The 25,653-nt window shown below is 37.7% G+C and overlaps 1 protein-coding gene across 4 annotated transcripts in view; it reads right to left on the reverse strand.

Moving 5' to 3' along the window:
* The window catches only part of COL14A1 (collagen type XIV alpha 1 chain), a 199,465-nt gene that overhangs the window by 31,102 nt on the left and 142,710 nt on the right, over positions 1-25,653 (reverse strand). For all 4 annotated transcript variants that reach the window (XM_019716514.3, XM_019716662.3, XM_074317020.2 and 1 more), the window contains exons 37-42: positions 18,371-18,424; positions 14,766-14,861; positions 13,551-13,604; positions 13,132-13,185; positions 1,014-1,067; positions 446-517 (exon numbers count right to left, since the gene is read on the reverse strand). In XM_019716514.3, coding sequence (XP_019572073.3) covers positions 446-517; positions 1,014-1,067; positions 13,132-13,185; positions 13,551-13,604; positions 14,766-14,861; positions 18,371-18,424 — 384 coding nt within the window. The remainder of the gene's footprint in view (positions 1-445; positions 518-1,013; positions 1,068-13,131; positions 13,186-13,550; positions 13,605-14,765; positions 14,862-18,370; positions 18,425-25,653) is intronic.

Raw genomic sequence — 25,653 nt, forward strand, 5'->3', positions numbered from 1 at the left:
ATAATTAGTTCCATCCACTATGCTTTTATTCAAACACCATGATTCTCTTATATGTGAGTATGTTTTAATGGGAAATCCTGTCTTTCTTGTAGAACTTAAAAAAGAAAAACCTATTCCCATTCTCATTTTCACTTACCCTTGACTTTCTCAGAACTTTTCTTACCCAGGAGACAGGTCTAATTAACACACAACTTTTGTACCCAATCCCTGTAGTAATGGCATTGAGTTTACTTAGCCAAATACAGAATAACAAACAATGGAAACATATATGTATATATATCTTTATCTTTATCCTAGGAGCTTCTTTGTTTTCCTTTATAGATTCCCACAGCGTCTAACATTGAATAAACACTTTTGACCAACAGAGATGCTGGTACATTTAAACACTAATTAGCCAGAGGGATGACTGAGCAACCATCCTGACTGGCTACTGCTGCATACTCACAGGTGGTCCGAGGGCACCTTGGGGTCCCACACTTCCTGTGACCCCTGGAACTCCGGGAGCTCCAGGAATGCCCTAGTAGAGAGACAAGAAAATGAAGCAAAGGTGAGGATTCCCTCATTCTCATTTAAGACAGCCAGCTCTCAAAGAGGAAACACACACACGGATAGGTCCCCTCCCCCTCAACACCAAGACTTTAGGACTTCATTGCCCATTCCTGGTCCCTCCCAACTACCAAATAAGTAGGGAAGACTTTTTTTTGTTTTGTTTTTGAGAAGTTGCCACACTACCAGTCAGGTGTAGTTCTTTCAAATTCAAGTCTTATCCATGTCTAATAAAAGCTATATCAATGCAGGTGATCTTGGGGCAAAGTCGCTCAGAGATAGAACGGTCAAGCCATATGTACTATTATTTTTAAAGCATGTTTTAGGAAGAGTTTTTTTCCCAAAGGGTGAGCGGTTACACTATAGCAAAGATGGCTGCCTAGGTGAAATGTCTGGTAAAAGAAAATCCCTCAGAAGAAATAAAATGCTTTAAAAGCAGAATCCCGGTAGTTTCTGGAAATACTTACAATTGGCCCTGGTGGTCCTGGAGGGCCAGAGGATCCATCTTTTCCAGGAAAGCCCTGGGGAAAAGAAACACAGTGTGTCAGTTGCTTTATATGACTTTCAGAAGACATGTACCTAACATTTAACATTAGGGGCCAAGTCCTGTCATTTGCTCTGAACTTCCAGGGATTCACTGCTTTTAAACTCTTCATGGGAATTGTTCTTGGCAAGACTTTTGTGTCTATTGGCTCTATGCAATTGTCCAGTGTAAGAATTTCAGGTGTAAGAAATGGTACAAAAACTTAAGCAAAATCTTGTTCCCAGAAAATATTTTTATTAAACTAAGTATAACAAAGGAGAAAGGAGATCCATTCTTGGTAATTAATGACCAGACAAAAACAATGGATTCATGTTTTTCATGACCCAAAAGAGTTTTGGGGAGGGAATCCCTATCATAGGAATCCATGTTACAAATTGGGAGTATTATTACAATATCTGAAATCCAGTGACTCTTCACGGGCAGGTTGGAGCAGAATATGGGGGGACTTCTGGCTGCAATTACACAGTTTTGACTGCCGGGCAGATTTGTTGAATGTGTGTCATCGTGGGCTTACAAATGGGTACATATTTGTTTCTCATTCCATGTTACAAGAGTGTAAAGCAGTAAGTAAATGTTGTTCTTTATACAAATATCTTTATACATTACTGTGTGTGTTATTTTTATGTGTTAAAAATATTTGACAGCTGCAATGACTTACTCTTAAATAGTAATAGTTCTTAATTGTGAATGCTGAATTGTGAAATTCATTTTCCATGAATTTCAAAACATGAGAGAGAATCTTCAATCTAAATTTTATAATACGTTCATAAAATTTTGTTCAAAATATCACCTCCTATTACCTGGAGAAGTGGACTTTTCGTTTTGTCATTTGTTTCCTGTTGGAATAATCCATTCACATCCTGAACCAACTCAGACCAACCTCTCCCAGCCTCCTTGCTGGCCTCTCCCAATTCTCTTTCTAAAATTAGAAAAGTGAGTTCTCCTTTGTACTTATTGCTCATGGAAGCTCACCTTCTTAAAGCTTCTCCTCCACATTCACATGACTTCTTCCTACTTCAAGGCCTCAAATAACAGAGAGTAAAGACGAGGCCAGACAAGAGGAAATGGTTCACGAGTTGGGAGAGAGCGTATGAGAGGTGCCATGAAGAGGGAGTAAGATTAGAAAGTAGGAAAAGCATTGGTCAGCAAGATCCTTTCATCATGCTCTCCAGCTAAAATACTAGCATGTCCTAAACCAGATAAGGAAGAGAATTCTAGAGCTCACCAATATTTGTGGTTTTCCTTTACTGCCTGGGCACATTGTGAGGCTATATTTCCCAGTCTCCTGTTCCAGCAATTATGTTGGAGCCATAGGGCTGAATTCTGGCCAATGGAAAGGGGCCAGTTCCAGTTCTGGCTCATAAAAATTTCCCATGGGTAATCCTTCACTTTCTGTTCCTTTTCTGTAGCAACTTTAGAGGCCACATGTGGAAGAGGAGAGTGTCCCAAGATGGAAAGACCCTGAGTCAGTCCCTAAATGATTACATGGAACAAAGATCGGACATCTCTATTCCTTTACCTCGCCTGTTGACAGCATTGGATTGTGAATAAACAATACACTTTTTCATTTTTTATTTTTATTTTATTGCATTAAACCATTTTAATTTAGCGTTGAGATATTGCTTATTATAGTAGCTATTCTATACTAATATACAAGCTAGTGTTTGTTTGTTGTTTTTTTCTTTTTATTACTACTTCTCTTGTGCCATTTCAGTCAGTCAGTTACACATATTAAGTCAGAGAGCTGCAGCAACAGGCCCTGATACAGATTAAGTCACACACACACACACGCACGCACACACACACACACACACACACACACACACACCCTTCCTTGGATCTGGTAGCTAGACAACAAAAAAATTATATTAATGGAAGTTGAAAGAAATCATTTGACATGGAATTAAATATACCATGTCCAGGAAGAAGAACATACAAAACTCAGAATATTTGAAAGATAAACGAACTCTAGAACCCTTCCAGTCCAACTCCCTCATGTTATTAGTGAGAAAACTTGAGACTAACAGAGGTTAGGAGACCTTACCATAAAAAAGGGGGGTGGGGCGATTTTTAAAAATCTACTTATTTTCTAGGTGAAGTTTACATAAGGAAAAAAAAAAAAAAAACGGAGTCTGCACACATATTCAACAATTTAAGGAGACATGTTTAAAAGGACAGCTTTTGCTTCCTGCCTTAAAACTCTTCCAGCACTGGATGGGAAACAAGTGTGCAGCCATGTCCAAGCCCACACATGACACATGGCCATCACAAGTGTCCCAAATCCAAACTGTGCGGCACTGCTGCAGGAAGTCTCCCCCGACTTTTTTCCAGGTGGTGCCCAGAAGGGGGGCAAAAATCTCAAAAACAAGTGGGGGCAATTTTATTCACAGGAGGAGGCGAGCCATTGCATGCTTTCTTAAAAAAAGAAGATCAGCAGGAAATGACACATTTACTCCCCGCTTGGAATCATGTGAAGGAGTTTAAAAAGCCATGAGCTGTCAGTACTCTCCTCCATGGTGGGACCATAAGGATACTCTTGTGAACAGTTCTGAATTCAGTAGATTTATAGATACCACGTGTGTGTCATCTGGAAGGGAAGATGAAAAAAATGTTCTTACATGGGAGCTAAATTTGGCACAGAGGCTGGTAGTTTAGTGTGGTCATATCCAAAGACTAGATATATTTTTTTCATTCTATCTTCTCCTACCGAAAGAGCATCCTGGGAAGCTGAGCTTGGTTTCTTTCTTTTTGATGGTAGAAATTATTATGTTTCAATCATTGTTCCATTGCCAACCCCTTCCTAGCACATTGCTGGCACACAGGTACTAATACAATGTTTAATTTGAATAAAATTGAGGCTCCTGGAGGAAGTGCTCTGATTCTCATGTTGAATAAATAAATATTAATCTCAGGTGTAATTAGTCTGGAAATGTATAGAGCAGGGGGAAAAGGTCAATGTCAGCCCTCCTTGGTCGTGAAGGCTCCACAAGTAGGGAGGAAAGACATCCGAAGTTGTTTATCCTCAGAAGCTGAAATTTCATTTCAGGGAATATCTTAGGGGTGGTTTCCTGGAAGGAGACCCAGAGGTCGTGCCTGTGATTTATAGAGAGAGAGTTCTTGGGAGAAACCTTTCAGGTAGCGAAAGGAAACAGGAGAGGGCAAGGGAAGAGATTGGGTGAGAATTGGATTTGGCTGAAGTTTGGTCTCAGCCTGATCCCATGGGAACTCTGGAGAGTGGGTGATATGTCAGCACTGGCCCAGCATAAAGTTTTATACACCTACGTCAGTCAGTCATTGACTGGGACCAAGATGGCATTTCCAAGAGCAATTCTCTGTAGAAGGAGCAATTGCGAGTTGATAGCAGTCAACACCTATGGTAGCTGGGGGATGGAGTACACTTGCTAGGTAAAGGGGATCTGATCAGGGTACTAACCGTATCCTCTCCAGTACATTTGACCCTAGTACTTTCTTTCATGGTCTGTGATGAATAATTGAGTATTTTTTGATATAATAGCTCAAGAATAAAGGTGTTCTTAAGGTTACTGTGAGTTACCTGTTTCCCTCATTCCAAATTAAAATTTCCTTTTTACACATTACTTTTTACTAAAAGGATCTTAGGCTTAATATCATTTTAGAAACATCATCAAATCCATGTTTTCCCCCCAAATTTCTTCGTAATCTTAGAACATAAAAAATTCACATTTTTCGCCATGTAGATAGTTTTATTTTTTAACTGTTGAATTACACTGGTTAATTTACCTTCTAAGTGCTTTTACTCATCAGCCTCACATTATTAAAAATTATTTGCAGACCTACTATGTACGGGCACGCTGAAGATTTTGGGTAGACAGTGATGAACAAGACAGTCCCTTTTGAAGGAGTTTACAATATGGAGAAAAGTCAACAATTGAAAAAAACGACAATGTGCTATGATGATGGTCTGGAGAGTTCCATAGGAACGGGTGGGAACACCTAATCCAGGCATGGAGATACGAGGATGGTTTCACAAGAGAGGTGGTGTTTAAGTCAAGGGATCCAGGATGCTTGGCCCATTGCATTAGTCTCCCTGCCAAAGCATCCATGTCACAGCACATCCTGGAATGCCAGTCAACTCTTAGGCGGGGCTCAGGTTCCTGTTGTCATCTTTTCATCTCAGGGTAAGCAGCAATAGCAACAGTTTATATATACATATATATGTATATATATATATACATACACACATATATATACACATACACACATACACACATATATACATATATGTATACATACATATGTGTATATATATATATATATATATATATATATATATTTACATAAGCAATAAACTTGGAGAAAAGGAAAACTTTGTAAAATGTTTGCATTTTACAGGGCAAAATAATTGGCAAATCGTAGCTTCGCAGTTCAGTTTAACTTTAAGCAAACTCACTTACATGGTCTTCCACCCGCTAAGTTAAAAATGTGTTTGCATTTCCCAAAACATTTCTCTATCTGTAAATTGTCCATTTTACATCAGGAAGCCAATCTGAGAAGATGTGTGTTTGTGGATTAAGCACCCTCCAACAAAAGCAGAAGAATGAATATTTGGAGTTAAGCAATGAAGAATGAATATTTGGAAATAGGAGATTAAATGGTAAGTATAATGTGGGAATTCACTTATGCTGACAAATACATTTTTTAAAGTGCATGAAATGAGCCACCCACAAACACGGACGTTTTATCACAGGAGTAGCTCCAGGCCTTTTTCCTTTTTGGGATTCCCACCTCAAAATATTAATATGCACCCACAACCCACATTAAAAATAATTTTTGCTATAAAAATTTGACAAGGTTTTTCTAATTTGTTTTTGAAAACATTTGGCTATGCGCTATTTATTTAGTTATGGTTGGCTCCAATCCATCAGCAAAAGGAATTCTACCCTAAAATTTGCTTTCAAAATCACTAATTATCAAACAAACACTAAATTTAACTATGGCTGAAATTGGCAAAGCATACCATTTTATAGACATTTAATTAAACACTAATTTCCATTTTTCAGTTTTCTTTTCCATACTCTAGAGCAAACATATATGTATATTTTCTGGTCATAAGCATTTTCGGTAGGCTCTTAAAAAGTTTGTAATTTCTAGGCAGTACACGTATGGTGTCTAAAGGATGAAACTGCTGTACTCACAAGTAGTATTTTACTGAGATTAAAGCAGGTGCTACAATATAGATGCTTATGTAGCTACTAGAAATAACACTCAGAACTAGTAGTCACTATGACATTCATATGCTATTCAACTATGATAGTCATCATCCATCCTTCTTTGAAGCCCACAATGGCGGGCCACGGAAACCAACCTGAAGATTCTGTAACACCAATTGTTAAGGTCCTTTGACTGATGCTACACTCTTGGGTATAGTGGAGTCTCTAAGCAGCCGGCATCCGATGAGTCTGCTGAAACAGACCAAACTCAAGCAGTTGATGGCTAGAGAAATACTTGTAGAAACTCCTGATGCACAATTTCAACCAGGTGGCATGGCTCTGGACTGCTGTGAGCCACAGTGGGTAGACCAAGGTGGCAGTCAGCCATAAGAAATAAGGCTGCTACTTGCAGCAAAGGATTAAGACCAACCACCAGGTTAAGAGGCCAACTAGCAAAAAGCCACAGATTCTGTAAACACTGGTCAAAGCTAGAGATCCAAGATCAATCCTTATGTGTGATACCATGTTGCGTCCCACTGAGGAATGTTCAATGATACACACACAAATACAAATTTATGTATGTGTGTAAATATGTGTATACATATATTATATACGTATATGTATATATTGTATGCACACACATATTTACATATTATATCTATACAATATACTATTTTTCATACGTATGTATTTATATATATATATATATATATATATATATATATATATATATATATAATTTAAATGTATATGTATAAATATAAACGTGTATTTTTAGGAACCTGCAGTGATGACTTCAGTGAACTAAAACAAAAAACACCAGCAATAGTCTACCTAAGAAAGTACTTTAACATAAAATAGGCCTAACACAATACACTATCCAGTGTTTCTAAAACCTAGCTATCAGAATCATTAAGGTTTTTAGAACTATACATTCCTAAGTCATGCCTAAGACCTTTCGTATCTGAATCTCTGAGGTTGAAGCCCAGCAATCTGTGTATTAAAACAAACAAAAAACACAAAGCAAAACACAAAACAACAACCCAATCGCTTAAGGTGTGGAACTGACGGTTTACAAATATGAAAATGTCCGGCCTGACCCTGCAGGATAGTGTTAGAACCAGAATGTGTAAGGCAGATATGTGTACCCTGTGCCCCAACAGATGTATCTTTACAGCCAGTAATAACACGAAACTAATTCCCTAAGTAATGGTTCTCTCCTCAGATGTGCCCTTATGTGCCAGTATTCAAGAAAAGGTATAATGTAATCAAAGAAATATATTTTTAAGTGTGAAATATCAACTTCTACATCACCAAGAAAGTAACCCAAACTGGGTTCGTTCTTCCCAAACATGCCAGGTGAGACATCTCCAGGGATCCGGTCCTGCTAGATAAATATCTTTATGGAAGACTTTTTTACCTTGACAAAATCCCACCGTGCTATTTGTTAAAGCAATTTTACAAGAACGAGGACAGTGGCGGAGCCAAAGAGAGAGATTATAATCCTGGCTCCAACAGTTACTGGCTGAGTGAGATTGTTCAAGTATGTCTACTTTCTGGGCTCCCAATTCTTCGTCTGTAAAATGGAGTAACAGTGGCTAGCATTCAAGGTTATTCTCAGGATTAGAGAATAGTAGATTTGGAAAGCACCTGCATTTTGTCAGTAATGAATAATAATAGTTGCTGCTATTTTTATTCAAATAATCTGCCACGTCCCGATTGCATATAGTATCAGCACTGTGGTTGCCCATGGGAATATTCTCCTGCAGTTTTGTAAAAACCCATCTAGACCCACGGAGAAGAAAATCAAATTCTCTCCACTAGCTTTGGGATGGTACATTATAATTCCTCTTCTGAAGGAGGAAGACACTCAAGGGAGTACTTATCATAAATCTCACTATTTAACAAAATATTCTTCAGATGAATCTCTCATCACTGTTTAACATTATGATAGGAATTAAATCCAGATAGTTGACACAAGTTCAATTTCTCAAGTACATTTTAAGTCCAACTCACTTTGATGAAATGGGACATTCATCACAAATATAGCCTTTGTATACATCAAACACACATAAAAAGGAGGCATGTTCCAAGTGTCCTTTCAATACGGAATCCAAGAAAATTAAACACCAACAATAAACTACTTGCTTTTCCTTTAGACTATTTTTATAGTTCTTTAAAATCTTCTAAGGCGTCTTAATATGTCAAGTACAGGCATTATAAAATATTATACTGTCTTGACTCATTAGGTTTACATTAAAAACAGTGAGTACTAATATCAGCTAATATTGAATTTTTTATATAGAAATTCTTTATATGAATGAATTCCCAAAACGACTCCACAGAGTCAAATATTATTTTTTCCACTTCACAGATGAGGAAAGTGAGGGTTGGAAATATTAAGTAACTGGCTCAATGTCATATGGTTAGGGTTCAAACTCAGGTCTGGCTAACAGTCTAAGTCTAGGATATTCACCCCGGGCCATCCTGCTTCTCCTAACCTCACAAGTTCTGCAGAATTTAAATGTGGAAGGTTTTTTCGTGTTTTGTGTGTATGTGTGTGTGTATGTGTGTTTTTAAAAAACACAGCATTTCATCTTTTATAAATCAGAAAGAAAGGCTGTGGTTATGGCAATGGCATAAAGATACAGGGAGGAGTAACCTGGGGGGAAGGAAGCAATTTAATTAAGTTTACTTGGAATTTAAATGACGAATACCCTCTGTACCACAGAAGAATTACTGTCTTCCAGATGCCATAAAATATATACCTCCATATCATTTTTATTTCTTGTCTCTGACTTTTTACATAACCATACTAAGAATTGAAAAATAAAACTGTTTTTTAAAGTTTCTATTTGGCGTGCTTGACAGAGGGTTGGTGGTCTTGAATGTGAGTGTCAGATTTGGAGGGAGGTTGCTTTTTTCTTTTCTTTCTTTTTCAATGTTCTCTCTCAGCTCTTATGCTTATCATTCATGTCTTGACTGTTCTTCCCAATTTTTCTAAGGACCACCAGGATGTCCAGGATGGAGGCTGAGAAATCCACCTTACAACAGAGGACATCAAAGATGACAGGTAGAGGGTGGAGTCACAGACACCAAGAAAAGAGGCGAGAGGGGATGGCAAGATTTATCATGGAAAAGAAAGACGAGATGAGAATGCGGTTGGTTAGAATGGCTCAGAAGGAAAGCTGGATGTCTAAAGGCATTCAGCTGTTAAAGCTGAACTTTCCCTGCTGCTTTATAAAATGTGGCCCTTCCTGGTGCTCTATTGCCTTCCCAGCAAGAGGCTGAGACGTGGTCAACGAAGAAGTCCAACTTTTATTGGACTTGCCATGGACTCAGGCCCAGGATGGAATATCAGCTGCCTCTAAGAGTCAAAGATCCCCCTGGGAAAAGCCAGGATAAGCCAGAAACATTACAAAACATGTTCCCTGTTTAGAGAGGTTTAATCTCCTTTTTTATTCTTTGCGAAGTTGTCCCTCTTTTCAGACTAAGTCAAGAGGCACGAGCTCCAAGGAAGAGGGGCTCACCTTTCCCTAAACTAATAGTCAAGGTGCCAGTGCTAGCATTGGGCGATGGGTTCTTTTCTTTGCTAAAACAATAAACATTTATCACATCTTATGATACTATGGGTCAGCTGATAACTGTCAACAAGAGACGACAAAGATTAAAAGGAAAGAAGAATGTACAGTAAGGAACAGCCTACCACTCCCACAGCACACCTCCCTCCCTCACCCCCCCGAGACTCCCCAAGGATCTAGAAGCACTGACTGGACACTGTCACATAGATTTATCCCGGCTTCCTCCTTCTGTGACTACAGTAGGCTTTACACACTCAGGATCGGGGGAAATGAGAGCTCAATAACTGTAAGTCATTGAAGTGCTTAGAGGAAAGAAAAGACACACTATTTCTGCTTCCGGATTCCCAGAACAGTCAAGCTGCACTGGGCAGTTTTCTGAAAGTGGCTTCTCGGGCATTTCAGCAGACAGTCTCATCATTCACTGTGCTTGCTCTCAGTCTGTTCTGTGCCGCAGTTGTTACTGTCCAATTGCAGGTTTGCCTTTTAGGATGGCCAGAGGCACAGAAGGAATAATCATCAGTGTTTGTCCTTAGTACCCTTTCGGCAACCTCTCTGCCACTGCCTAACCACAGAGACCTAGACACTCCTGCTGCCCCAGAAGGATCTGGCCCTCAGTGAAGCTGCTCCACGTCCTAGACCTGTCCCCACCACCACATAAGACAGCCCTGGACGTCCTACTTGACAATCCTGCTGAGTAACTACCTACTTGTTTTAAACCTTTCACTTTCCTTAAGTCCTCAGATATTTGACTAACAGACCAGCACCACCTAAAGAACTGTTTTCACCCACCTTTCTTCCTGCGCGACTGTCTCTGAGGAAGACCCATTTGTTTTCCTGACCTGGCGGCAAGAGTCATGCTCCTAACACCATCCCATCTTTCCATCTCCTCCAGGTCTACAAATTACCTCTGTGAGATATTGAACATCTTTTCTTTTCTGGATCTTTCCATTATGGAGGCAGTGATGGACACGGGTCTCCTGGCTGAGCATAGTACATGGCACATAGTGTGTACTCAATTAAGATATGTGCTCGATTTGTTATTATATAAGATACTAAGATATTAAAAAATATATACATGGTCCTTCCTTTAAGCAGGACAGCCATATTACACAATTCTAGGGGGCACCCTTGTCTTTTACTCTGTATAAATGGCACCCCTAAGAGTTGTACACTGGAATAGTGTCGCCCTCAGATATCTTTTCTAAAAAAACAACGGTCACAGGAGTCCCACAATCTTTGTGTCTTTTTTGTTTGTTTTTTAACATGGCCCTATAAAGAATGAGTATCCTCTGAAAACCAGTTTTAAAAAGCAAGAATTTTTCGAAGTGGGAATTGGACATACTCTGAAAGTTTTACATCCAAATTGAAGGAGAGAAGAAAATAAAATCCATGTACAGATATCTTATCACTTTATTACGGCTCTAAGCCTTTTCATATTATAAAAGAAAAAAAATGTTTGGAGGAATAGCAAAATATTTATAAAAAGTCTGTGTTGGTATATTGGTTTTTTAAAAAAAAGTATTCCAAAACCAAACTATCCCAACACTAATCTAATATGTTTGAATTGGGAGTTCTTTGCCAAGACTGGACTCCATGCACAGATAAATCAAGTAAATTCACTGAACTAAATCAGTAGCATGGCCGTTTTCAGAGCTTCAAGAATCACAAAAAAATCTAGGTGTGTAACCACACAGGATCTTAGCCTAAGCCCTTTGCCAAAACATATAAATACTTCTAGACAGTCCTTCCACATGTACAAGAAGCCTACATAAATCTAACTTTCAGAGAACGCCTCCTTTAAATGCATTCACCTGGCCATGCTTTGTAGACTGGGTAATTCCATTTGATGGACAGAGATTAAACTGAGATTTTAAGCAAATGAAAGTTTGGTGTAAAAAAAAAAAAAGAGAGCATGGAAAGAATTTAAGGTCCCACACCTACTTTCCTATAGAAAAAAATAATCTCCTTATTCTTGAGTGATATAACTACCCTGAACTAAAGACAGGCCTTGTTTGTGTAGAGAAGTAAGTTTTCCAGCCAATCGTTTTTTAACCTAGTGAACTTATACCAAAGATACAACTGAATGTCAAATGTGTTGTCCTTCATTGGATTGGATCTAAGTGGATTCCACTCCATATTACTCAGTCTTGAGGGAAACTACGGAGCTGTTCTCATGTCTACGTCAGTGATAGTTTAGGGAAGATCAGCTTCTCCGTCCCTTGTTAAAAATGTGGTGACTTCCTATTGCCTTCCTGTTAAAGCTCAAAATCCTCAGTCTGAAAAAAAGATGATTTAAGTGATTTTGTGTTTACTTCTCCAGCTTCATCTCTTGACAATTTCTCCACACCTAAGTGTGTGTACATGTGTGCACACACAAGTACACACATGTACACACAAGCACACAATGCACTCTAATTTCCAGCCATAACTGAACTCTAGGTGATAGTGGAAATGAACCCCCTTCTCTTCATCTCTATTCCGCTGTGTATGTCATTCTCGCTGATTGCAATAGCTTTCCTTTCCATGTGCACCTGGCTAATTTCTATCTCTTCATTGAGACTCCGCCTCGATGATGCCTCCTCCTCTGGGAAGCCCTCCCTAGTCCTCCAAATCTGGCTGAGTTATCTGTTCTTTGTGCTCCCACAGGTCTCTGTAAATACCCATGTCATAGCATGTATTATAATCCTCACTTGGTGATATCTCCTCCCAATAAGCTATAAACACTTTGAGGAAAACAACCTCAAACCTGGCCCAGTGAAGATGTTGATTAAACAAACACTAGATGTTACGTCATCCCTCTCCTAACCATCTTTATAATTTCTTTCACCGCTGTCCACTTGAACAGGTTAAAAAAATAGTTGACATACATTGAATAAATGGAGAATAGTGCAGATCATCATAATACTTAGATTTTGACTCATAGGATTCTTGATTTCCTTTAGGTTTGTGCCTTGAGAATTAGAAAAAACTGGAAAATCTACTAAACTAATGCATACAATTCAGTGCAAAGTGTATTCAGGTTATGGGACTGTTCAGAAACAGGTGTTGCTAATTTGGGAAGGTTTGATGAAAGTTTCCATATTTTGATGAAAATAATGGACACAGATGTTAGTGAAGGGAAATAGATGCAGGTTAGACAGAATGTAGACTGGAGGAAAAAGAAAACAAACAAATGAACAAGAACACCTGGTCTGACTTCCTTGCACAGAAATCTGTCAAAAACAAATGAGAAATCTACTGTACTAACAATCACCTTTGGGCAAGTTCTTACCCTCTGGCCTGGCGAGCCATCGCGTCCTGGTGAACCAATACCTCCTGGAATACCCTAGGGAGAGCAAAGACAGGAAAAGAGTCAGATTCACGCATATAAGTTACCCTCTCACCCAGCTTCCCTGAAACAGCTCAAGGCCTCCAAACAAACCTAATAGCAAAAAGGGGAGGCCTTCATGTGTGAGAATTCAGAACACAGAAGTTATTCACAAGAAAGGAATGTCACCTACCAGGGCTCACCTTGAGACTATTAGTATCCTTCAGAGGGGGCTTAAGGTAAATGAATACAGACGATTAACCACCTTTAAGAGAGAAACCACTTATGGCCAAGCTTCCAGCTGACTTCAGAAGCTACTGTCTTTTTCCCCTTGGCAAAACTCTAGGGCTGAGAGCAATAGACTGAAAAAACAGAAATAATACCTGTGGACCAGGAAGACCAGTCTCTCCTTTCTCTCCTTTTTCGCCTGGCATTCCCTGAATATCCAAAAGTACATGGGGTTAAGTTCACATAGGTTGATTCTTAGCCTTTTTCTCCACAGACGGTTCTAACGTTTTCAACATTAAATTACTTTCCCACTAACATCCAAATACAGCATATTTCACTTCTCACATATGCTATACCACTTAAGTAAACATTCCTACGGAGCTGAACGTTTATATATCAGAAGAGTTTAAACACAGAATATACAGTCTGATATGGCTAAGCCTATAATATAACATTTCAATATTATTTACAATTTAGCGTTTTCAAACCATTATCCATATAGATTTTGTTTTGCTTTGGCTAGACATTTATAAGAATGGATAAGCAAACATAGAAATTGGCAGGTAGCAAGACCTCAACAAATGCTTATTTTTAATAGTAGTAATGGTACAAATTGGCAGTTTAATGCTTTCTAAAATGTGAAAATAACTCTGGAAAAGAAAACTTTAGCTAGGGAGATATATCATATGTACAGATTGCTAAAAATGGCTTAAAAGGATCTGTTTGCTTCAAATATTTATTACAGAGATTGGTTTTATTTTTATAAATCTAGGTCTCTGTGGTAAGATTAATGAAAATCATTGACTGGAAATAAATTTGTTTCCAATGGTACACACAGCTTTTACAAAGAAATGAGACTGTAAAAAGCACACCATTTATAACCTAAAATGCACACTAAGTGCATGGCACTTTGATGCCCATTGATATAAAGATTATAAATAAAAGGCTTTCATGACTCTATATCTACAATCACTAAAAATACATAATGAATAACTTAAATTTGTATAACGTTTGTTACTTTCTAGATTTTATCACATCCATTAAGGACTTAGTCCAACAAGAAAAAGGGCCATACTTGTCAAGCCCTGTTTTTTTTTTCGTTTGTGTTTTTTTTTTTTTTTTTCTATAGATAAATTGCTTATGGACGTACCTACTCCTTAGGCCTGTATGTGTTTGTAAAAGATCCCATCATTGAACAAAACATTGACTAATGAATGAACTCTCAATCTTTACTTTTATTTTTCAGTTCTTATGTGTAGAGGTTGATAGAGGATGAGACTCATTACGAAGTCACAGAAGATAGTTCATTCTTTATAACTCATGGAGAAGTGACAAGAATAAAACCCATCTGAAAGTTGACACACACTCACAGGCATTCCTTGAATGGACAGACCACTTGGTCCTTGGGGTCCAGGGGGACCCTGAGGTCCTGGAGGGCCTGTTTCACCCCGAGGGCCATCTGGTCCCTGGAAGACAAGAGAGGAAAATCATCCCAGAGGTAAGTTAGACCCTCTGGTACCCAGAAGATATTTCAGCTTAGGGCACTTATTATAAACATATCTCCTTAAATAATTTTTTTTAAGCTGTGAAACATTCATAGAATAACAAGACCTCAAACCTCACATGATTCACCTCCGAGGCAAAAATGTCATCAGTAAACCAAAAGAGTAAACACACAGGGGTTGTTGCAACTTTATGTTTTTCTCTTCCATAAATAAGAACGCTATGCCAATTATGTGAGTTACTAGACCTCCCACACTCCATCACAAATTCAAAAGGTGGTGCTTCGAGACCACCCTCCTGGTTTGTGAAGGCTCACACCGTCCAGCTGAACTACATTTTCTCCACCTTCACCACTGCCAACCACCCACCTCAGGGGCATTCCTCTGCATTTATTAAAGACTTTGCAGGAAGCCTCCCTTTCCTTCCTCATCATGAGCCTGCCATCACACTATGCCTCTTCAGCGTCCACGGAAGGACCTGCCCTAGCCTCAACATTGTTTAATTTCCTTTCTTCTCAGGATAAGACATTCCTTTCACTTTAGCAACTCTTAACTTCTATCGTCTGGAACTTGTTGTGGTTTGGCTAAAACGACACATCTCCGTAACGTGAGACCCAGGAAACCTACTTATCCTCAGCCTCCGTCTTCTTCCTTCTTCTCTCATTTGGTGATTCCAACAAAAGCTTTTTTTTTTTTTTTTTATTAAATAAATTAAGACTTCCAGCCCTGGGATATCATCTTAAATGATGGATGCGTTCATTACTTGAGATAGTCCATACAGAAGAAAAAGCAAAATGGTGTAAGGTGGGGGTGAACAAGAAGTGCAGCCTGAGACCTGGTAAGTTTTAAGTGTGTGGGGATAACCACGTGGAAGTGTCTAGTTGTTTAGGGATCAACAGAGGTCTGAGCTGGGATGGACTGTGGAGTAGCTGAAGACTTGTTTGTGGGTGAGGTTATTAAGGAGATTCTTGAGAGAGTAAAAGAGGAAATGGGTAGAGGTGAGATGACAATCATGTACGAAGGAAAGGGACAGAAGCCTGGAAAATAATCCAAAGTGAAAAAGCCTAAGAATTAGGAAGAAAATGAAAATGGAGTGGGAGAGTCGTATAGGAAAGGCCAAAAGAGGAGAAAATTTCGAATAGAGAGGTGACAGTCATGTGAAAAGCTGTAGAGATCTCAAGTATGATAAAAATTAAACCACAGCCACAATTTGGTAATAAGGATGTGATTGATGAATTTAACGAGAGCAATTTTACAGGACTTCTGGAAGAACAGAAATTGTCTGTGGATTACGAATGATTTGGGGTGTACAGAAATGGAATTTTACACTATGTGCGCCTGTGTTTCTTGCTTCTTTCACATGGCAGTGTTTTTGAGGTTCGTCTATGTTGTGGCATGTTTCAGTAGTATGTTCCTTTTGATTGCTGAGTAATATTCCACTGCGTGGATGTACAGAAAACTGCTTGTTCATTTTCCTTTTGATGGATATTGGGATTCTTTCCAGTTCTTTTGTAACTTCAAATAAAGGTACTCTGAATATTTATATATCAAAATATTAATTATTTTGGAGGTGAGGAGGTAGAATCACTGAATAAAAACTATTCTTATAATAAACATGTTGTAAGAGCATGGCAGAGAGGGATAGATTTTTTAAAAAATATGATGGAGGAGACATAGAGGTGAATTACAAATATTACTTAATATTTATAATAGTTTAATAATATATCATTTGTATATTATTGAGGAATTCAGAATGGAGTAGAAGGACAGAAAATAGGTGGTCTCATTTTATTCTGTAAAGTAAGACACAAAAATGATCAGAAGAGACCAGAGATAGGGCTGTTTTGAGCTTTTTAACTATTATTATTTATTTGTGGCAACTGAAAGACAAAGCCACAGAATAAAAAATCAATACATACTGGGGCTTCCTGTTTGAAAAGTATAGTTGATCTGTTCCTACACTGTCCACATTGATAGACATGTGAGCTTCCTTTGTCCAACGAGACATTTTCCTGAAACCACTACATACTTGCAGCTGTGATTCATCAAAATCACCACACGGAAATAACCACATCAGTAGTGGTCCTATGGGAATGGATTAGGGAAAAGGGGCAAACCTTGAGACCATCAAACATCTATGAACTCCTAATATGTCTTCACGATCAGAACCATCATTCAGTGAGAATGTCAGAGAAACAATAGGATCATGATTTTAGCGGTGTAGGGAGGAGAGAGCCACAATCTACAGGAGCTCATGGGCACTGCCCTTGGGTAAAACCGAGGAAGACACAGTGTATCACTGTCTGAGAAGAAGCTTTCAAACCCCTGGCCTTCGTTGTAGCACATATGAGATGAACTTAAGTAAGATACGTGAAGTCTGTGCCTGAGAAATGTGTCACACTCTCAGAAAATAAAACGAATGAAAAAAGGAGATGTCTTCTGGCCTGAGTTTTGAGTTGGCTAGTACATGAGTAGTTATCTTCCACCTTCTTTCATTGACTTCTTTTTCTCCCACATTCTCTCCTACCTTGCTTCCTTGTTTCCAATTTTATGTTTTTTAAAACTTGGCAATGTTGTCTTTTCCAAGAGCAACTACTATGTAAATTTAATAAGTAACCACATTGAAACAAGGTGGATGGAGAGATCAGGTGGAACAATACAATGAAAATGAGACAGGGAGTTGAATTATGAAAGGGCTTGAATCCCATGCCAAGGAGGGTGAATTGAATTCGCAAGGCAAAATGCATATGATTGTAGGTTTTGAGAGTGTGATATGACCCAGCATAACTTTAAAGGAATGAATTTGGGGGTAGGTGTGAAGAATTAATTAAGAAACCAAGCCACTGGAGCCAGGAGACCAGTTAGAAGCCAGACAGAAGATGGTGAAGCCTGAACTCGGTGGCTGGGTTCATGCCATCCTTTAAGGCGCCTTTGTGCAAATAGGAAAACACGTGCTTTGACATGGCTTGGCATAGTCTGGTCCTCTTGGTGGTTGCGTTTGTACAGTGTACAGCCTGAACCACCACACTGGGTGGCCTTGGGCAGTGAGCATGGAAAATTGAGCTGTGTGTTTTATTATACGGAGTGGAAAGAAAGAAGGAAGAAGATTCCACCTGAGAAATTACCTGGGATTCAATGTTCCCCTAAAGACACATTTTGTGTGTGTGTGTGTGGTAGATCAAGGAAGACAAAAATGTAGGAGAGAACTACCTGGGAGACTAAACCATTCCTGACCCAGAAAACATTCTTTTCACTAAGTTATTAAACATCCTTTTTGATGAAAAAAGACAAGTCCTTAAGGGGAGAGGCTTAGACACAACGTTCATAAAAATGTAAGGATCTTTAGATTGAAAAAAATGAATAGTACTCAACTCCAAAATTATATTATGCTTAGTTGTGTGTGTGTGAGTGTGTGTGTGTGTGTGTGTGTGTGTGTGAGAGAGAGAGAGAGACAGAAGAGAAGAGAATATTACCTTTGGACCCTGTTCACCTTGCTGGCCCTTTGGTCCTCTGAGCCCTGGACCACCCTGGCAAACAGATGTTAAGAATTAGCACAAAGACACATCTTAAAGCAGTCAATTTCATCCATTGTCCTTAATAGTATGGATTATGTAATTCTTGTTTTGTATAAAGGCCAAAATGTTGTGCAATGATATATGTTCATCTTGATCCTTAACTGGAAACTTGCCGCCCAGACACAGCTCTTCCTGCCAAGGATTTCATAGTTTGAACAAACTTTCGATGCCAAATCCTTTCAAGTTTTAAAAAAATTACAGGATTTTTAAAATTTAGTGATGTAAGACTATAGCTACTGATGGATACAAATAATAAAATATACCACTATTCTAAAACTGTATGGCTTATACCACAACTTTGGATTAGATGATTTAATTAAACTGTAAAAAACACGTGAAAATAGTAACAATTTAATTTTCTTTATGACATTGTAAAAAGCTAATTAGGTTAGTCTTTCTGTAACTTCAGTTATTTGCATTTCCCCTCAAGATTTTTGCCATATTTATGCACCATTTCCACTATTATCTAATGCATTTTTCTTTATATAGATATATGTACACACATAATAAATACATGTATATGTATTCTTTGCAAATATACATTCCTTGTATATATGAGCGTAAATATAGGTAGGCATATATAATCTTTGAATATTTTAATTCACTCACTATTTCACTTAAATAAATTTTGAAAGCCAATATTATACCACTACAGCAAGTGAGAAAAAAAGTATTTCTTGCTAAAAATAGAAGGTAACCATAAAGATATACTATACATGTTATTAAATTTAGCTAATTTTTTTTCTTATTGGAGTTTTTGACCCACACTTTCACTCTTTGTTAAAAAGGGAGTTCAATAAGTATTAGAACCGTCATATGGACACCCGAATGAGAATATCACTTTCACTTGAACAGAAGGATACAAAAACCACTGAAAATACAACAACTTTCTCACTATGTGATTCCAATTTATTCCCTGCTACGTTCGTGACTATTGAAAATCATTTTGTGTAACATCGGCATGCGTCAGTTGGGAAAAGACTGGATCAAATGATCTTTAAGGTTTCTTTCAGCTTGTTTTTTAACCATATTAATTCATTCCTCTCCCCAATATCAGTTGGTGGTTTATCTTCCAGACTTTTTAAATACAATTATAAAATTGCATTTTATGCAAGTGTATATATGTATCTATAGAAAATATTACCTAGAGTTGTGATATTATATAATGTATGTAGATTGCATATGTGACATCACAATTTTTATATATTTCTGAGTTTTTTTTCCATGACATAACATATGAATCTAACTTATTTTCAGTGAGTTGCATAGTTGTCTGAACAATGAATACATAAACCATTCTTCCACCATTGGAAATATAGGGGGTTTCCCCACAATTCTTTGCTGTTTAGACAATACTGCAATTAACCTCCTTAAACATCCTTAATTATAAACATTAATATTTAAATACAAATGTTAACATTTAAGATAGCAACAAGTAGAACCATAAATGAAATTTGATGGATATGCAGATACACTGTCAAATTTTGCTCCAGAAAAGCTTTGTCAATTTATTTATCTGCCAAGAGTTTAAGAGGGTCCCAGTCAACACCTGATATTGTCAAACTATACTTTTAGCTACCTGATTAGTAAAAATAATACCTTACTCTTATTTTAAATTTCATTTCCCTTAAAACAACTATAATTGAGCATCTTTTCATAATGTGTGTCTATTTTCATTTTATCTCAAGGCAACTACTTATTTTATTCAGTTTTTGACTAGGTTGCATGCATGTCTTTTTCTCTTTAATACGCAGAAATTCTTTGTATATTTGTACATCTTTAACTGTTACAGATGATGCAAATATTTTCCCCCAGTGTGGCAGACATTGTTGATTGATTACCAAAGTGTCATTCCGACTCCTTTCTCTATTTTAATTCTATTATAAAAGCTTAACGAGACAGAGATTTGCTTTCCCAGCCTCCTTTACAGCTAGGAATGAGCATGTTACCCAGTGTGAGCCACTTTGATCAAGAAGCAACAGGCCAAAGAAAAGCAAATTGGGAAGCTGGGAGAACCTGGGTCCTTTATGAAGTTGTTGAGCAGCCCCGTTTCCCTTGGGGCCATCCATCTCTAAATCCTTTGTTAAGCAAACAATGAATGTCCAAATATCCTAATGGATCATACCAATGTGTTAGTCAAATTTTCTGTTTCTTGCAGCAAGTCCAATGCATCTCAAGTAGCATACCCAGTCTGGCACAACTCTAAGTTTGTTTGCACATTTTAAATGATTGTGACTCGCAGATATTCATGCCAGAAGCACCATGTAGAAGAGCCGGGGACCATTTTAAATTTCTAACTTATTTGCCATCTGTGGGGACAGAACCAGGAGTGCAGTTTCCAGGCTCTCGGCCTCACGTGGAAAGGTGCTGGCTCAGGTAGTAAATGGCCATCAACTGTGATTGGATGGCCATCAGCTGTGGCTAGTTGGCCGTCAGCTGTAACCAGTGAGCCATTGGCCACTAATGTAACTGCTGTGACTACGCTAGCAGAAAATGGGGGCTAGCAAGAAGATGGTGGCTGAGCTAGCAAGAGCGGATTGCAGACAGGTGGATGCCGCCAACGAGAATATAGTGATATGACTCCCCTACTTATGGCTCCGGGGGTGTTCCTTTTTGGCCTCAACATATTCTGCGTTCTTATGTGGGGAGCTGGAGCAGAGACCCCGCAGGCTGCCCCGCATGACATACATGAAATTTTAGCATTCTGTCAACAGTATTTGACCACATGTTTTTATTTCAAGAAAAATGGGGGCTAACAAGAAAAATGGGGGCAGGCAAGAAAAATGGAGGCTAGCAAGAAAAATGGGGGCTAGCAAGAAAAATGGGGGCTAGCAAGAAGATGGTGGCTGAGCCTGCAAGTGGTGCAGTGAAGGTTGCGAACAGTGTGGCTCCTGCTCCCTGTGTCTCCAACCCAGCCACCAACAAGAATATAGTGGTCTGACTCCCCTACCTATGGCTCCGTGGGTGTTCCTTTTTGTCCTCATCATGTCCTGCGTTCTTATGTGGGGAGCGGGAGCAGAGACCCTGCAGGCCACCCCGCGTGACAAATGGCGCAGCGAGCAGGGTCTCCCGCACGACACCCTCTTATCCCAATCCCTCATCAGTGAGCACATGACAGGAATTTAACAAATGTTTGTGGATGTAACATTCCATTCTTTTAATAAGAAAGGGTGAGTACAGGCAAAGGGAATATAGTTCCTTTGCTCATGTCTCCCTACAACTCTTTTCAAGTTTGGTTGGCACAAGCTACTACAATGCAAATTGTTGAATGAGAAGAGAATCACAGCTATGTCGATCATCAGACAGGGTTTACGACCTATTGGTTGGGGTACTACTTCTTAAATAGTTTATTATACTTTAAGTATTTAAAATTGTCAATAGTTTCCCTCAATTTTACATGTTCTTTCTCAACGAGTCAGAGCTCAACCTTTCTCTTTCACTTCTTTGCTGCTTTCTTCTCCTTACAAAGTCTGACTCTTGGGTCATATGTAAATGTTTTATAACGTGTTCCAGCAGTAGTGCAAATTAAAAAAACTTGAAACCCCTCCAGCTATAAAAGTTTATTAATGTTGTTTAAAATAAAATAAACATTATTGTAATTAAGAGCTGAATCCTTAAATACCAGGAATGAAGAAAAAATGAAAAACCACTGCAACAGGCATGTATACTGAGACTGCCCTGGGAGCAGATGGGAAAGGTGGTTGATGTTTGCTGCAAAGCTTGTATTTTATAGCCCACACAAGGCAACGAAATGTGAACTTGAGCTGATGATAGGTGGGGGAAGGATAGAATATGAAACATTCATTAAACTTGAAGAACTTAAAAGGCTGCTCTCTGAATAAGCTAGAAAAAAACAACAAAAAAAGGCCCACTAGAAGGTTGATGACCAAGATGCTATTTTACACTAGCTATGGGAGGAATAGGAAATGTCTCCCCTAAGAAATATTACTCAGCAGCTGAGTCTCATACAATCTAGGGACTAAATTCACACTGCTGGTAAGGATATACAAAAAAAACCCCCAAAAAACTGCAAAGTCAGTCCTTTTAGGTGGTTTTCATTTGGTTGTATACTCAGAAGTTTAGCAGACGCAGATACAGATATTCTCTGGAGGAATATAGTTCAAACACAGGTTGAAAATATTCCCAGAGAGAAAGTTTCAAGTAATATGAACTCAAATATACACCAAAAAGAAATATCACACAATATACATGGAAACAAGATCGCATGAGTAAAATCAGCAGAAAAACAAATGGCAGAATCAGAACCACATACACTGCAGATATTGAAATTATCAGATAAAGAATATAAACTGTATTTAGTATATTTAAAGAAAAAATAGTTTTGAAAGTGTTACAAGAGAAGAGACTACACAAATGACCAGAGTTTTGAAAAGAAACCAAATATAACTTCTAGATACGTTAAACATAATAATCAAAATCATAAACACAATGGATAGCTTAAATTGCATATTAAACATAGCCAAAAATAGAGTACACCAGGAGATAACATTGAAGAAATTCCACAAAATGAAGACTGAAGATACAAATAAAAAGTAAATAAGAAATGTTAAGATACATGAGAGTAAAATTAGAAGTTACAAAGTACCTCTAGTTGGAGTTTCAGAAAACCATAATTGAGATGATAGAAGAGAGACAATATTCAAAGAGATATTAAGAAAACTCCAAATGTAATGAGAACATTGGTATTCAAATTCATGAAGTCTCAAATTTTCCAAAATGGGAAAACAACATATCAAAAATCCACACCAAAAGACAAAAGGATCTTGGAAACAACCAGGGAGAAAAGATTTCTCACAGGATGACAGTTAGTTTGACTGACAGGTGATTTTCAATAGCAACAATGGAAGCTGAAAAACAGTGTATTAGCACCTACAACATGCTCAGAGAAAAAAATCGTGAATCTAAAATTGTACTCCCAGCGTATTAGTTTGGAACGTAGTCTGAGTGGTTTAGTCGAGGTCAATACTAAAAATTTTAAACAAGATAGAAGGTTTATTATTTTCTTAGATTAAAACCTGAGTTGATAACTGGTCCAGTGAGTAGCTTTACCATGTAAGGCAGTGTGAAACCCTGGTTGCTTCCATCTGATTACTATGTTATATCCCAGAACACTGCTTATCACCATGAACTCACTACCACAGGTTCCCATTCTAGTCTGTTGGGAATGGTTAAGGAGGGCATTTGGTTTTCATTTAAGAATGACACTCAGGGTGACTGCACATACGTTCTCGCTCACTGGCCAGAAGTTAGTCAGAAGACCATACCTGCATGCATAGATGTTCAGAAATCAAGCCCCTCGCTGAATGACTGACTACCTGCTTGGTTCTACTATTGAAAAGAAGCAGTGGCAATGAATATGGGGGCAATTAACTATCTCTGTAACAACCATCAGAGCTATCTTTTGATAACATGGGAAATAAAAGCATTTTCAGAGGAACAAAAACTGAAAATTTACTTCCAATAGCCTCCCATTAAAGGAAGAGCCAAAGAATGTACTGCAGAAAAAATACAAATGATACCAGCAGACAATGTGAGCCAAGAAAGAGCAGATATATAGGCAAGTCTTAACACAGTGATTTATAACAAGAAATAAAAATAAAATCTCAAATTTGGGATGATAAAAAAAATACTAAAATACTGGGTAGCAACGGCAGGTAAATTATAAAAAGAATGATGCAAAAAAAAAAAATTCCAAGAACATCATGTTGGTTAAAAGAAGGGTAGAAATCTTGATTTTTTTTTTTTTACTTTGTCAAGAGAAATACACCTGGTAAAATTTCTAGGTTAATTATTAAAAGGACATACATAGAGAGTATAAGTTTCAAATTAGTGGAGGGAAAAAGAAAAAAATGAGAATAAAAGCAAAAAGCCAAAAACTGCAAATAAATAAATAAAATTTCAATCAACCAAGAAAGCCATATACAGAGGGTGCCAAAAAAATGTTACACATTTTAAGAAAGGACAACTGTATTAAAATTGTAATACTCCATATATACCGATAACAAAAGATGAACACAAGTCACGTTTGACTTCTGCAATTATAAGAGGTTCTCAAAGTGGTTCCCATCAGCGTCCAGACACTTCTGATTATAGTGAACTACTGCTTGAGCAACGTTGACCAAAGTGTCCACTTGTATACATTTTTTTTGGCACCCTTGGTGTGTGTGTGTGTGTGTGTGTGTGTGTGTACACACACAAAAAGGAACAAATTAATGTGACTGATATAGGAATATAAAGCCAAATAGGTTAATTATCACAAACAATAGAATGAACTAAACTCTAAAAAAAAAGATTATAAAACCAGATTTTAAAAAAAGTCCAGGCATATGCTATTGAGAGACACAACTAAAATATAAAGATATGAAAGGTTAACATGAAAAGGATGAAGAAAATATATGTATGCCAGGAAAATAATTCGAAAAAGAAATGTTGACACAGCAAGTCACTAGGAACATAATTGTTCTGGTTGTTTTTTTTTTTTTGCGTATTTATAAACCAATCTGTATATCATGGAGAATTAGAAAGAGAATTTGACAATTTGGCAAATGGAAAGAAGATTTTAAATATCTATCTCAGTAACCAAAAGATAAAGAATTAATGAAGATAAAGACGATCCTAACACAATTTACAATTTGATTTACTGGATGTTTATATTTAAAATTCCAAACTCCACAATTAGAGAACACTCATTCTTCCAAAGCGTACATGGAAAAATCTGTAACACTTGAGAAAAGGCCACAAAGCAAATGTCACAGAATCAACAAATGTCAAAGAATTGGCACTATACAGACTATCTTCCATGATAAAGTGCAATAAAATTAATGCATCAATAAGAAAAAGACAAAAATTGCACATATGATTCAAAATTTTAAAAGACACTTCTAAATAAATCATGAACCAAAGAAGGAATAAAGAAAAATACAAAAGACGACAGCTCACAGAAATATTAAATTTGACTACATTAGAATGATCATTTCTAGACAATATAAATTGCTATAAATAACAACAAGCAATCTATAGACCAGGAAAAGATATTTGTAAACCGTATCACTAATAAAGGAATACTGTCCAAAATACATAACACCACGTACAAATCAATGAGAAAAAAACTGCGCACAAAAAAACAAACCCCAGCAAAGTCTATAAACAGGTATCTATAT

This window comes from Rhinolophus sinicus, chromosome 6 (genome assembly GCF_057876585.1).
Source record: "Rhinolophus sinicus isolate RSI-liver-muscle chromosome 6, RSI-T2T, whole genome shotgun sequence".
NCBI lineage: Eukaryota > Metazoa > Chordata > Mammalia > Chiroptera > Rhinolophidae > Rhinolophus > Rhinolophus sinicus.